The sequence below is a fragment of the Sinohyriopsis cumingii genome, chromosome 3 (assembly GCF_028554795.1).
Source record: "Sinohyriopsis cumingii isolate HCF-2022 chromosome 3, ASM2855479v2, whole genome shotgun sequence".
NCBI classification, from domain to species: domain Eukaryota; kingdom Metazoa; phylum Mollusca; class Bivalvia; order Unionida; family Unionidae; genus Sinohyriopsis; species Sinohyriopsis cumingii.
The window spans coordinates 93,282,021-93,295,678 of record NC_142963.1 but is presented as its reverse complement, the minus strand read 5'-3'; the positions used below and the strand labels follow the sequence as shown (position 1 = coordinate 93,295,678).

General features: G+C 35.5%; 2 protein-coding genes across 2 annotated transcripts in view; one reads left to right on the top strand and one right to left on the bottom strand.

Moving 5' to 3' along the window:
* The first annotated feature begins 4,720 nt into the window (after positions 1-4,720).
* LOC149803296 (fibrinogen-like protein 1) lies at positions 4,721-7,160 on the top strand. Its single transcript, XM_089952989.1, has one exon. The coding sequence runs from the start codon at positions 4,783-4,785 to the stop codon at positions 6,112-6,114; it is 1,332 nt and encodes a 443-aa protein (XP_089809115.1). The 5' UTR covers positions 4,721-4,782; the 3' UTR covers positions 6,115-7,160.
* A 562-nt stretch (positions 7,161-7,722) lies between these two features.
* LOC149803295 (rho GDP-dissociation inhibitor 1-like) overlaps positions 7,723-13,658 on the bottom strand; it is a 38,231-nt gene continuing 32,295 nt past the window's right edge. Inside the window, exon 5 of the mRNA XM_089952990.1 lies at positions 7,723-13,186. Within this exon, the coding sequence (XP_089809116.1) occupies positions 12,990-13,186 (197 nt within the window). The 3' untranslated portion in view covers positions 7,723-12,989. The remainder of the gene's footprint in view (positions 13,187-13,658) is intronic.

Here is a 13,658-nt window from a genome sequence, read left to right as displayed (position 1 = left end):
TCCATTCAATTACCAGTAGGCAGACTAAATCAACATTCAGGAGGCCTAGTTGCACATCCCTATATTTTCTCCAAACAACAAATATCTCTTAAAGTTTTTCAATTCCAGGTTCTGTCGTTCAAAGTTTCTTCAGCATTCATAGCCTTGATCATGGGAGTGGTAGCAGCGTATCTTCTCATACTGGGAACATAGATTCTCCAGTATTTTGTTGACTGGCAGACTCAATGTCCAAGTTTAGTCCCATCATCAGGATCTGTTCCACTCTTGGTCCACTGTAACTCGATTGTTTCTCTACAACAGCCCAGACATTCTCCACTTTCACACATGGCTCATCTCAGATGATCTCTCTGCCAAAATAAGTTTTCGGGCAAGTTGCCAGTTGTATCATTCAAGCCAGGAGAGCTTCTACATCCAATGTCTTTGATGCCAGGTGAAGAATCATCTGTGATTGCTGTATTAGAAAACATGTTAATCCTATCTGCCCTTCTGTAACTTCCACTGCTGATTTCCTTTTGTTCCTCTTTGAGACCAAAAGATATTCAGTCTCCACTATCAAAGGCTAAAGATGTGCCATCTCCAACACACTTAATTATCTCAGGACACAGACCTCAGATCTCATTTCAGATCTGCAGCTTGCTGACCTTATAAAGTATTTTGAGCTTCAGAGACTGTCTCCCACTCTCTTACACTCAGATTGTGATTTATGATCATTAATCAAAGCCCCATATGAACCATTGAATGAAGCTTCCAGATCTCACACTCAAAACTGAGTTCATACTCGCTCTTGTCTCTGTGACACCGACTGTCTCATATTTAATGGGAATTATGACTCTTGTTTCCCTTCTCTGGCAACCAGATTTTCTTGCGAAAAATTAGTTACCTTCAGTAGCTGCCTTGCCCATAGAGATTCCCAGTTGCAGTAAATTCTGCACCGGGGATGATCACTTATGCCCCATATGTGCTCTCTGCTCTTATCTTAATGCCTCCAAAGCAGAAAGGGTAGGAAAATCTCATTCTTCCTATTAAGGACTCTCTAGACCTCTCCTTTGTGAAACTCAAAGCCCATGAGGCATCTGCCTTTGCTACCTTTTCAGCCTACTTTGAACATTCCTCCCTGGAGGATATTATGATGGCAGCTTTTTGGCACCCCTTATGTTTTCCTCCTTTTACCTCAACCATTAACACAACAGAGTTTATGCATTTTTTCTCTTGATCCCACTGTTACAGTAGAGCATGTTACTCGGAGAGATATAAACTTCCAATAGATGAACCTCTCCCTCTATGGCGAGTAGTTTTACATCTTACTGACAAAATCAGCCAAGGATAAGTAACTGCTGCTATTAAAATGGGGTTTTTTTTTGTGGGGGGGTAAACTAATTTTAATTATGCACCACTTACCTGTCACTATTGCTGTATACCCTCCTCTCACCTCACTCTGATGTCTTGCATAATTGTCATCTGTGAATAAGATAACACATCTACCTTCTGTGCTTGACCATTTGACATACAAAATCAGCCAAGGATAAGTAACTGCTGCTATTAAAATGGGGTTTTTTTTTGTGGGGGGGTAAACTAATTTTAATTATGCACCACTTACCTGTCACTATTGCTGTATACCCTCCTCTCACCCCACTCTGATGTCTTGCATAATTGTCATCTGTGAATAAGATGACACATCTACCTTCTGCGCTTGACCATTTGACATACAGAGTGGTGTGCAAAAGGTCAAATTGACTTTTCTGCACACTATGGGGTTGTATGTATTCACATGAAATTGGCAGTATATTTCAGTATGAAAATAGATTTGCTAAGCAATAGTGACCCTTAAGTATTGCATTACTGAAATTAGTTTTACCCAACCTGATCCTGTTCCCAATAAATCCCTACATTTTGCTGCATTTGGTATTTATGTGTGTGTGTGTGTTTTGGATTTTTAATGTAGCTTTAACAATTTTCCAGTCGGATCATTACGAAGTCTGTAGCGTGTCTAGCACATGGGGCATCAAGCCACAGACATGTCACATCATGTCCCACCCAGACACATTATCCTGACACTAGGCCAACCAGTCCTAACATGAACCTCTCAATGCTGAGCACCAAGTGAGGCAACTGCTAATGCCATTTTTGTAAGTCTTGGTATGACTTGGCTGGGGTTCAAACCTGCGACTGCCCACATCCAAGGCATACGCTCTAACCTATTAGGCTACTGGAGCGGTCATGTGGCATTTACATTATAGTTTTTCATGATTTTAATATGTAAATCTTCACAACGGGGGAAGTAGATAATGTAGAAACCACTTTTCTACACATTAATGACTTATTTCTGTAAATACTATTGCAGACAAGCTTTGTTTTTTTTTCACAGCTGTTTGTTCCAATTTTCTCAGCCATATATTTTAACATGCCACTACTTTGGGCATAATATAAAACATACAACATGATCTATTAACATTTTCTTCCTCCCTTACTTTATACACCCCACCCACCCTGGCAAGCTCAGGGTTGCAGTTGTTGTTGTTGTATGGTTTAACGCCATTTTTCAGCACACAATAGGCTATACATGGCGGCCAGTATTAATGGTGGAGGAAGAACCCGGGAAAATCCCTGGAAAGATCCACCGACCCACGAGAAGCTACTGGCTCAGGGTTACAGAATATGTCCTCTGTGTATTCCTGCATGTCAAAAGATGCAACTAAAGGAGGCAGTATTTCTGCCCTGTGATGTCTTATGATGATGCAGTTGAGGTCTTGTAATTTTTAAAAGGGTGCAGTTTTATGTCAAAAATTTATTTTGTATTTTAGGAATTGTACATTTTTTGGGGGATACCTAAGCTACTTGTTAGTGTATAGCCTGGAATGTGCTGATGTGCCATTAGCCATATACATACATGTACATACATACTACTGATATTAACATTTTCAAGAAAGGAGGAAAGCAGCTCTTTATTAGCCTGCTAGTTATAAGCACTTATGTTTGCCTGTGTGGTGCAAGTAATGAGTTTTTTCCAAGTTAAATGCACTTTACTCAAGTACTTTGGCTGATATTTTACCTTATATCCTCATCATTGAGTCCATCTACAATATCCAGTGTTTCCTTACTATAATGCCCTTCAATATAATGCAGCCTCTTTTATAACACAGGTATATGCATGGTTCTTATTATATTGGCTCTGTTTATTAATTATTGCTTTTTTTTATTTCACTTGTTTTTGGCTAATCAGAACAAGTTATGAAGTTTAACTTCATGAAACTTAGGACTTTCCCAGTAGAAGGTGGTCTAATTTTTATTTCCCATGAATAGAATTCATAGCCTTTTGCCTGGAGTTCACATTGGCAGTTCCCACTTTCTGAAAGAAAGCCAGAGAGGGTCATAATATCTTTTGTGTATCTAACTTTCCCAGTAAAAGTGGTCTCTTTTATGTTCCCATCAACATAATTCATAGCCTTTTGCTACGAGTTTGCATTGGCAGCTCCCACTTTCTCAAGAAAAGCAAGGGAAGGGTATAATATGTGGATTTCATTTCTGCTGTGCAACTTTACAGTTGTTTTATTAAGGAAAGAAATGTGATATGCTGATATATCCTAGTGTATGAAATTTGTAAGCCAATCTTCATAGTCATAGCGTTCAGTTTTCCATTCCATTCTGTGACTTTTAAGTCCATTTGACATTAAGGGATGAAACTTTGTATACTTATATACATCATCCATAAAACTCATATTGCTTACCACATTTGGGATTTCAGCTTCAAGATAATGGTCATTTCTCAATATTTTCAGTTTTCCATCATGCTTTTCCATTTATTTTAACTTTTGAGACTAATGAATGCAACATTGCATACTAAGACATCATCACTAGAAGGTGTTGTATGCCACAGTATGGTTTGTTTATTCAAGGTGAAGGTTAAAGCTCAATGTTTTATTTTCATCACATTTTCCTTTTGGTTCTGTAACTTTATAGACAACTGAAATTAAGGTATTAACTTTGTATACTTACACATCATCATTAGAAGATATATCATTTACCACATAGGGGTTCTGTCTTGAAGGTCAAAGTTACAACTGTGCATTTTGTCTCCTTTCCCTTCCAAAATATAATTGAGGCTTTTGAGATTAGGGGATGAAACTTTGTATATATATATATATATATATATATATATATATATATATATATATATATATATACACACACACACATATACATGTGTGTGTAGTGTGTGTATGTATGTATGTATGTATGTGTGTGTGATTCCTATTTTTAAGGTCAAGGTTGACTTGAAAATATTCTGGCCAATCAAAAGGTGGGATTTATTTGTTTTAAGTAACATTTAAAATTTCTTACTCAAATGCTGAGCAAGTTGTGTGTAAGCAGTTACTGACTTTTCAATCTGAATTAAAAGAAGCATGGTTAGAAAGTGCCTGGATCAATGTCTTTATTGTGCATAATATCCCTGATGATAACTTTGCACATCTTTTTCTCAAAGAAAACCTTGTCCAATTATAAGGCCCAGCCTCTACTTTTCATCACATAGGCAAAGTGGGACCACATGGAATTATCACTGAAAGTATTGTATACCTGTCCACCTGCACATTTGAAATCCATGACTGGGGTGCACAAGTTTCAGACTTTTGAGGGTTCATTTTGCCTGTCAAATAAAAGATTGTTTTAACTTGAGGTGGCTTTATGTTGAAGCATATGGTACAGTATTTTATAAAACCTGTTGTTGACCCATAATTGATGGTTTCTGTACTACATACAGCGCTTGTGTAATAATTAGAGCTAGATATGGCAAGTCAAAAACTTTGTTTGTTTAAGATTATATTTTTGTGCTTGTTCAGTCTACCAGTCCATGGAAGGAGTACTTCTTTCTTGAACACTAACAAATTGTTGTTGGATGAAAGTCAGTCATCACTTTTAGTGAGTAATCCCAAATATTTGCGACATGAAAGATCATTAGCCAATGAGAGTGTTGAGACAAGGATAGGCAGATTGGAAATGTCACTGGAGGATGAAAAGAATTTAAGAAGGAACCAAGAAAAGAAAGTCAATGACCTGGTGGCATCTTTAGAAGAGTTAAAGAAAATGATGGACAAGCAGAGTGTCAATATGCAAACAATGCGGGAAGATTTGCACATTCAGTTCAGCTCATTAGAAAAGAACAGGTCTCCACATGTACGCAGACTTGAAATATGGCTGGGGGAGATCAAAAGTTGGCTCACTGATATGAGCAATGAGGTAAAACAAGTGTCAAAAAATTCAGAATTAATTCAAGAAATCTTGGGTGAACTGGCAGAAAGTAATGTTAGCATAAGTAATGTTTCCAAGGAGATATTAGCTCTGAAACATTCCTTTGCAAATTTGGATTACAAAATTCTGATGAAAACAGAGGATTTGATAAAGAAAAATGAAAAATCGAATTGTGCTTCTGGTTGGGGAGGGGAGAAATGTGATGTTATGCTGCAAGATTGCTCAGACATATTGAAATTTTACCATAATACTGGCAGTGGCATTTATACAGTATTTTTAGGTTATACAAAAATATCAGTTTTCTGCAATATGGACATTGATACTTCAGGATGGACTGTGATACAAAGACGTAAAGATGGATCCGTCAACTTTGCAAACCGAACCTATTTGGAATACTCAAATGGATTTGGTAATTTGTCTGGAGAATTTTGGATTGGAAATGACAAACTGCATCAAATGACAAAAAAGGCAGACTACATGCTTCGGATAGACCTAGAAACGTGGGATGGATCAAAATGGTATGCTCTGTACAACAGTTTTGGGGTTGGCTCTGCAGAGGATGGGTATAAATTAAATGTAAGTGGATATTCTGGAACAGCAGAGGATTCTTTACTTGGCTTTTTTACCAGCAATGGCACTCGTTTTTCAGCCATTGACAGAGATGATGATGGTAATATGTACGGTTCCTGTGCCACCACAACTCGTCGAGGTGGATGGTGGTATGGCAAACATTGTGGAATGGCCAGTCTTAATGGAATATACTATAAAGAACCGTTCAGCAAAGGCTGCTCAGGAATTGTTTGGTATGCTCTCAGGATGTCTTGTGAATCCATGAAATTTTCAGAGATGAAAATAAGACTGAAACATTAGATTCAGTATCTTCCAGTGCACCCTAATCATTAACTGATTATCTGGACTATGATATATACTCACTTTTAAGTCTAGTCCAACTGTACACTACACAGTTCCAGCTCAGCCATCACATAACACACAAGCAGATCTTGGTCTATGTAATTAGTTGTAATCAGTAGAACAAATAACAAACCCTAATCGGACAGTGCATTAAGTGACAGTAGATCAGAGTCTATCCAGTTTGCAGTTGGACTCAACTTATAAGCATGCACAAACAGTACTTGATCTTACAGATTGTGTGTGTGTGATATGGATTTTTAACATAGCTTTAACAATTTTCCAGTCATATCGCTATTAAGTCTGCAGTGTGGCAGTTGATAGTTATGTCTACCATGGAGGCATCATGCTACAGACATGTATCATCGTGTCCCACCCAGTCACATTATCCTGACACAAGACCTACCAGTCCTAACACTAACCTCTTAATGCTGAGCACCAAGTGAGGTAGCTATTAATACCATTTTTATAAATCTTTGGTATGACTTGGGGTTCGTACCTGTGTTCTCCCGCATCTGAGGTGGAGGTGGACGCTCTAATCGAGGCCACCGGAGCAGTCCTGAGGTAGGAGGCTAACATTCCTTACGTGATGTGATTGGAGAATGTATTTGAAGAAGAAAGTGTCTGGGTGATTGTCACTATAGCCCTTCTTGTGGCCACACTGACCTACATAATGTTCTGACATTCTGTTAAAAAGAAAAATAATGAAAATATATCAATACTACATACTCACCTTATTTGTAATCAGTTTGTACAATGTATGCACTAGAAAAATAACTAACAACCCATGTTTCCATGGCAGTACTGTTGTAAACTTACTGAGGAAGACAAATATAAATCCACATGGAATTAAGTGAGAGCAAGAGTGTACTCACCTAACAGATATTCTAAATATACAACAAATACAACCCAAAATATTTTGTACTGTCAATCTTATTTCCAAGAGAGAGAGAGAAGAATATGTTTGTCTCTTCTTATTGCTGTTATTATTACACTATTAAATACTCCCTGTGTATCTTGGTTGTATATTCTAGAAAAATGTATCCAAAGCCCAAAAGGGTAGGATGCACGAGGTACTTCATTTCCCTGAAAGAAATGATTTTTAAAAGAACAACATTTATTGGTACTGATATTTTAACTACAGAACAGATATTGTAATGCTGAGATATTCTTGAAAGGAAAGCAGATTTTCTCTGGTGACTCGATCTTTTTAATGTCCAAACAGCATGGTGTACTTGAAAAAGATTATGGTTCTACACGAAATAAGCCAGGTGCATTATTAGATTGTGTCATACTGACAATTTCCACTCTTGTGGGAGAATGTGTTCACATCAAAGAAATTGTGGTTTTTGGACACAAAAAAAAACATAATGCTACACAATAACAATGGGTAATGTACTCCTGCTATTAAATGACTGTTTTGTGCATTTTTTAATATCCTTGATGCTTTTCATTTTTAAAATCAGTAGAGAGGTACAAATGGGTGAATGTATGAATAATATATATAGGTCAGGACTTTTTTGCTGAGTGACCTAAAAATAGTGTTAATTAATGACAAGACAAAAGATATCAACTTTTAAATGGCTTTAATAAGGTAAAAAATAGCAAAGACTGAATGGTATTTATTTAAGCAGCAGCAAAAAGATTAATATGCAAACTTAAATATATGAGACATATGCAATGGCCAGTACAGGATCGGAAAACTAATTCATTTCCCACAGAACTTTAGTAAAAACATTTTTAAAAATTCTGCCTCACATTGGCATGCAAACAACTCTGCTTCGTTAGAGTTTGAGAATTTGTATCAGCCTTGAAAAATCTGGTGTTCCATGTCAGTTTTGAGTCAGATGCACTGGGAGACCCATGATCTGCACTTTATAACATATGCCATTTAGTCAGTAGCAAATTAAATGCATGATATCAAAATAAAGTAATTTTGCTGTCAACTAGGTACATTGTATAGATTGGAATTCTAGAAATTAATAATTGAAAAATATGAACATATTTACTAGCCAATTGGTACCTCTCAAAATATTTAGTATTCTAGTTTTTATTCCTGCACCAGTAGACTGGTTCTCTGGCTGGAAAATAATTAGTGATCCGATACTGGACGGAACAATTAGGGGCAGAAAAATCATGAAACCCATGGTTCATTAATGAAATAAATATTGCAAAGCAGTCCAGACCGTTTTCTGGTTTTATAACCTATTGGATAATATCAGTTGATATGTAATTGTAAATGTACCAGACCGTTAAAATAATGATAATTTTTAACCCACATTTTAAAGAACTTTATCTGGTATTCATGACAGGAATGAAAAGTATCATATTAAACAGTGAATTATGTCCACAAACTGTGTTATTCCTGAGCTGATGATACATAATATGATGGCAGATCAAGCGCTTGATGTTAGTGTCTACGATTTTAAGTTTTAAAATTGTACCACTGTATAAAGGATCCAATTAAAATGGGTCAGGGAGCCTGCAGACATAATCTTATGTTAAATTCCAATGTGTAGATCATCTGCCAGCATATCCCTGCGTCAGCAAGTCAAAGTCAAATCTGTTTACAGTTGAATGTAGGTTGTGCACAAGTAAATGTGATAAAGGAATGTATTCAAACTTCATAACAGAAAAAGATGATAGTACAAGTTATTAATTTCTGTGAATACGAAATCTAAGAATGAACAACACTAAATCTTTCACAATACCTGTGGCTCTAGAGGTTATCAGTTTCACAATTATGGTACTTTTCCTGACTGAACTCCTTTAAGAAAGATATTTAAGCAGCACCAGAGCTTCAAAGTTTCTGCCCATAAAGGCATTGTCTTGTATTTGCAGATTCGTTTATCATTAATAAATAATTTTTTTATTAATTAATTATAATCAGGTACATGTATTAAAGATAGAAAATAGGCATGAAACATAAAACCCATTTATTTTACTGAATACACTGCAACTAGAAATGTATATTTTTTAAATAACAAACTAAACAAGATTCCCTTGAAGGGACTGATGCTTTTGTGGCAAAAAAGAATTTACAGGAATTTCAGATAAGACCATTTCTTCCTTTCAACTGCTGAGCATTGAAACTATCTCAAATATTCTTCACTGATGACAAGATATTTCAAATAGTTGCTGTAATGGATACGTCTGGTGTCAAATTGGCAAAATTTTCATTTATGGCCATGACATAAGTAGTTTTCTGTTGGTATGACTTTACATTTTGGAGGAATGATACGATTTTTAATATGGCTGCCATGCTGGATGCATTGATATTCGAGGTTTGATTGGGTTTTGTGGGTTTAATGCCATTTTTCAGCACATGATAGGTATACACGGCCACCAGTATATTTGGTGGAGGAAGAACCTGGAAAAACCCTATGAAGAACCACCAATCCACTGGAAGCTTTCTTCACATACCTACATTGGCTGAGCCGAGACTCAAACCCACACGGACAGAGCTAAGATGTTACTGACATGTAAAGGCAAGTGCCTATGACCATTTGGCTACCTGGGACCCTTCCATTTAGAACCAACTTACATCATCATAAATCTTTAGGTGAACACAATGTCAATATGACCAGCCATCAAGGAGAACAGTAAAAACCCAATGCTGAAATGATTGTTCATTCAAGGAAACCAATGATAAGATTTTCAAGATGGTTGTGGGAGCCATACTGGATGCCTGAGCAGTACCATTTTCTTCTGGATAAAACCATATTCAAGCAAATCAAATTGTTTTTATTTAGGGTCATTTAGGACTAACCAAACATAAGAAATCTTTCAGGAAAAACTCATTTTGATATGACCATACATCCAGAAGGAGTGAAAAAAAATGTTCAAGATGGCCACATTAGAAGGATATTCTGTCATCAACTTCATTTTCATTCAATTGTGCATCATAAGAAATCTTGGCAGCCATATTCGATGTCAGACTGGCACCATTTTCATTAATTAGAAATCAAAAAGAAGCTTTTAATGAAAAGCCCATGATGATATGAGCATCCATTCACAAGAAACAAAAAGATTTTGGAGATGGTCACAATCCATGAATTACAAGTCGGGACACGTTACGGCAGGTCCAAGCTCATTTTGGAAACCCCAGACATTGTTTATTTTAAGGCAATAACTTTTTAATTACCTGAATTTGTTATAACTGCATTTAACAAACATGAACAAAAGAAAACAGGACGTTCTGACGATCAAAATTATTTCACTCAAAGATTATGCACTGGAACTAGTGCTTTTTCTCTTCATGAAAAATTGAATCTGTAACCCAGTATCCTATTAAAGCAAAGCAAAAACATGCCAACTGGGGGCATAAAACTTAAATGATAATTATAACATTAAATGAGACATCTTGATGAAGTAGATTCAAATTTAAATAGTTCTGATACAGTAATGTCACTGATAAAAAATATTGCAATTTTTTTTATATGCACAGGCTTATGCATGAAAGATTAATGTAAATCTTTTTATCACCCCCTGTCACAATTTATATAAATAATAAAACAGATAAGCTAACATTGTACAGACAACCAGCATATTCCTCAAAGTGGATTACCATTATTTGGTATGATAATACTATTTCTATGACACTGCAGATTTGGTGTTAAAATCCCACCTGGAGAAAACTAAACAATGATAAATTCATCACACTCACTTTAGACTGCATTTACTGATCTTTACTCAAACAAGGGCTTTAATGCAGAATGTGAATATTTTGCCTAATACAGAGATGACAAATATATAGAAATCTCGACAGAGCTCTATAATGACATTTTTACAAGGTTGTACATACATAGCAGATGTCACTAGTGAAGCACATCAGAGCTGCCATACAAAGTCTGGTTCTTTTTCCCTCATTTCAGACTGGATTCCAATCTGATAAGGAAAGGTAGGTTGTATCCCGTAATGCAAGGAGACAATGGTCCAGGGGTGAAAACTGGTGTATGGCATGGTTATATTATGAAAAAGGGTATGAACATTTAGGATTGAGGACATCTCTGCATGAAATGAGGGTAGGAAACGTACTTCCAATTACATCCAAGATATTTTTCAGAATGATTTTTATTATTTCACCTGCACATGAGTACATGGGTGAAAATTTATACATATTTTTAAAATCTTTTTTTGCTAACTGGACCCACAATGTTGTGCCATGGCCCATTTGTTCTCAAAATATTATTACTTTTTTGAAGATTTATTAGTGAATAGACACAAACTCCAATTCCAGAACATGTAATTTTTTACCTACAATAATTTTTATGTAATACTTGCCTATTTCACATAAAACACTAACTACTTTAAGTATGTTTCTGTTGAAACATATTTACAACTGTTTGGTATACTTCCTGCAACCTTGTATTATCTAAATGCTGTTTATAAACCTAGCTTTAATCTACAAATAAAACTATTGTTCAATAACTCCTGAATTGTTCTTTACTGCAACATTTCATTAGATAAAGCATATACTAGTTCAATGTTTATTACAGCTAACTGTAGACATACGTTGGTTTATGATTATTTTTAAAAAGATTACATTTGCAAATTGTGCATCAAATGTGACTGACTTTTGTACTTCTGATAAGAGACATCTTTAAAACCTGATTTTCTTGAAATTAACTCTACAGGACCAATCAAGCTACTTTATTTGAGGTTTTTTCTTTCTTTACAAATCTACCTTTGATGACCGAGGTTTTAAGAACGTGATTAGAAACCCCTGAAATGAAAAAAAATTGAATACTTGGATAACTGAAAGTGATTACTTAATATACCTAACTCCTGTTAAGTGAAGTGACTTAATGTGTCCATTACTGTGTAACATGTCCACGTTTATACATGTACTTAAGTTACAGAAGAAGAGTCTCAAGGGATAATAGTTTTTGACTTAATGAATAGCCCTTTATAACACAACTATTATTATTATTACTAGTATTATTATTATTATTATTATTATCAAACACCAATATATTAAGCAACTATCTATTAGTCAATTATTATATTATCCAGCACACCAAAATTAATATCATAGACATAAAACTTTCTGTAACCTATATATACTTAAAACTCTAAATTTCCTTACAATTTTAGTCAGGAGTTCTTTTACAAGACTCTATGCTTTTGATATTTCCCTTTTCAATAAAGGGTGAGTGCCTAGTCTATTTTCACACATCCATACTGAGAGACTCTTCCTATAAGGTTAAAGAGAAAGTATAATACTCTTCTTCATATTGGTTTAATTTAATGCAGTGTTAGAAATTTACTTCAGAACCTGCTGGTCTTTGGTCCTGTAACTATTAAGACAGCATAATTCTACATAATCTAATTGCTCACGCTGAACATTACTGGTTTCTGGCCAGTGGGCTGAATTTTTAAGTGTTGTAAATGCACATATGGCAATTAAGGCCACTTTTGTGGATAAACAGAAATGTTAAACATATCAAGAAAAATATAAAAAAATATTAAAAGTTAAAATGACCCGACAAATACTACATGAAAATGAAGTACATCCTATCATCAAACAGGAGTTTATATTACTCAGATGAAGATAAAGTTACAGACAGCAACATGAATTTGTTTTCTTCCGAACAATGCAACATTAAGTAGCAAAGAGAGCAATTTATTCAGTCAAATCAAATAGCTGTGAATATTTCTTTTCTGATTTCTTTCCCTTTTAATGTACTCATTATGCATATTCCCATTTTCAATATGGTTGATAATTGGTGATATCAAAGTCCCCTCCTTCAGAAAGTGCAGTACCATACATACACATAAACATACAATTTGCAGCTGACTAACATGCATATACATCAGCAGCCAGTAACTGTTTATTAATCCCAATCTTTTTTAATTTCAAACTTCCACTCCCATTCAAGGTATTTATTTTTATCATCATCAGTAAAACAGCTCTTGACAGTGTAGGTTCCACGGGCCAACATCCCAGATGGCGCTTCATCAAAAGGTGTTAAGAATTCATGGGCCTCTTTCCTTGGTGCATAACTCCCCACCATGTGGTTTTGCTTCTCCACTGAAATTACAAAAAGAAAACTTTTTTGACACTATTCCATAAAACACCTTTTCTCATCCATTTTTTGCTAACCATACTTTTCCCATCTCAGTCCGGTCATCTCAGTCATGGTGTCCACACTCTAGGAACTACTTTATCATGGGATGCAATCACTGTTTTCTTCTGCTTGGCTTGATGGAATTGTATTCCAATCAAACAAACACAGACTTTTAGAAATTTACTATAACAGTTTTTGGAAGACAGAAACAAATAACTTAAAAAAAGATTTTACAGGCATCAACTAGGGCAAGAAAGCTTAACTCGCTAATTAAGAAAATGGCCATGAAACCAAACTTGCTAGATTTGGCTTCTAAGTGCATAAAAAACTCAAGAGAGGAAAATATCTGTAAAAAATTAATAGAAAACAATGCTGCAGAGACACACAGCCAGAAATGTGTTGTGTCAAACCTGTTTTCTTCTGTTAAACATCCCC

Bases quoted from the DNA above. Each gene is read 5' to 3' on its own strand.
- LOC149803296 (XM_089952989.1), top strand. From the start codon at position 4,783: ATGGCAAGTCAAAAACTTTGTTTGTTTAAGATTATATTTTTGTGCTTG.